Source organism: Chaetura pelagica, unplaced genomic scaffold, assembly GCF_000747805.2.
Source record: "Chaetura pelagica isolate M959 unplaced genomic scaffold, ChaPel_1.0 scaffold307, whole genome shotgun sequence".
NCBI classification, from domain to species: Eukaryota; Metazoa; Chordata; class Aves; order Apodiformes; family Apodidae; genus Chaetura; species Chaetura pelagica.
In genome coordinates this window covers 865,913-866,672 of record NW_009953940.1, presented here as the reverse complement: position 1 = coordinate 866,672, position 760 = coordinate 865,913, and the positions used below count along the sequence as shown (strand labels likewise).

The following is a 760-nucleotide window of genomic DNA, read 5'->3' as shown; positions in this document are numbered from 1 at the left end:
CGCCCTCAGCCCGCTTGGCTCGGGGTCTGGTGGCCTCAGTGTCCCCCCTCATGCTGCCAGCTCAGGCTGCTCTCCCATGGGCAGCTCTGTGCTGAGGACACCGGGGGTGGCAGAGCCCCAGGTGCATCCCCAGCAGCCCCCAAACTCTGCTCCCTCTCTCCTGGAGCCATTGGTCCCCCCCTTCCAGCCCCAGCAGTGCCGCAGGGAGCAGGACCTGGCCAAAGCCCCACAGCCTCCAGCTGTGCCAGCCAACCCAGGTACCATCCCTGGCCATCAGACACGTCCCCAGCCCAAGGCGACAGCACGGCCCTGGGGAACCCAGCAATGGCCAAGGGAGCCTGGAGGCAGCACAGGAGGCTGGGAAGAGGGTGGCCCTGGCCAAGGCTGGCTGTGCTGACCGTGCTTGGTCTCTGCAGCCCCAGGAGCTGCCATGCTTGCCCGCTACATCTTTGCCCCGGAGCAGTACAGCCCCCAGGGGCTCACTCAGTGCTGTGCCAAAGCACAGGGGCTGCAGGGGGACAGGCCTGGTGGTGCTCCCCTCCCTGGGAGCGTGGTCACATCCATCTCACTTTGCTGGACCAGGCTGGCACCAGCCATCCACACTGGGGAGACACTGGCACGGCCACACCACAGCATCTGCGCCAGGCTGGAATGGGGGCAGCGAGCAGCACACAGCCCCTGGCTGGGTCAATCTCCAGCGCTGGGGGGTGCTGGGACCCCGCCGGCTGCTGCTGCCACCGCCAGAGGCGGTTGAAACGGG

The 760-nt window shown here is 67.8% G+C and overlaps 2 protein-coding genes across 2 annotated transcripts in view; both read right to left on the bottom strand.

The window, feature by feature from the left end:
* Positions 1-432, bottom strand: part of MPV17 (MpV17 mitochondrial inner membrane protein) — a 3,255-nt gene extending 2,823 nt beyond the window's left edge. Inside the window, exon 1 of the mRNA XM_010001770.1 lies at positions 399-432. Within this exon, the coding sequence (XP_010000072.1) occupies positions 399-432 (34 nt within the window). The remainder of the gene's footprint in view (positions 1-398) is intronic.
* Positions 433-565: 133 nt separating this feature from the next.
* The window catches only part of CAD (carbamoyl-phosphate synthetase 2, aspartate transcarbamylase, and dihydroorotase), a 22,455-nt gene continuing 22,260 nt past the window's right edge, over positions 566-760 (bottom strand). Inside the window, exon 37 of the mRNA XM_010001769.1 lies at positions 566-602. Within this exon, the coding sequence (XP_010000071.1) occupies positions 566-602 (37 nt within the window). The remainder of the gene's footprint in view (positions 603-760) is intronic.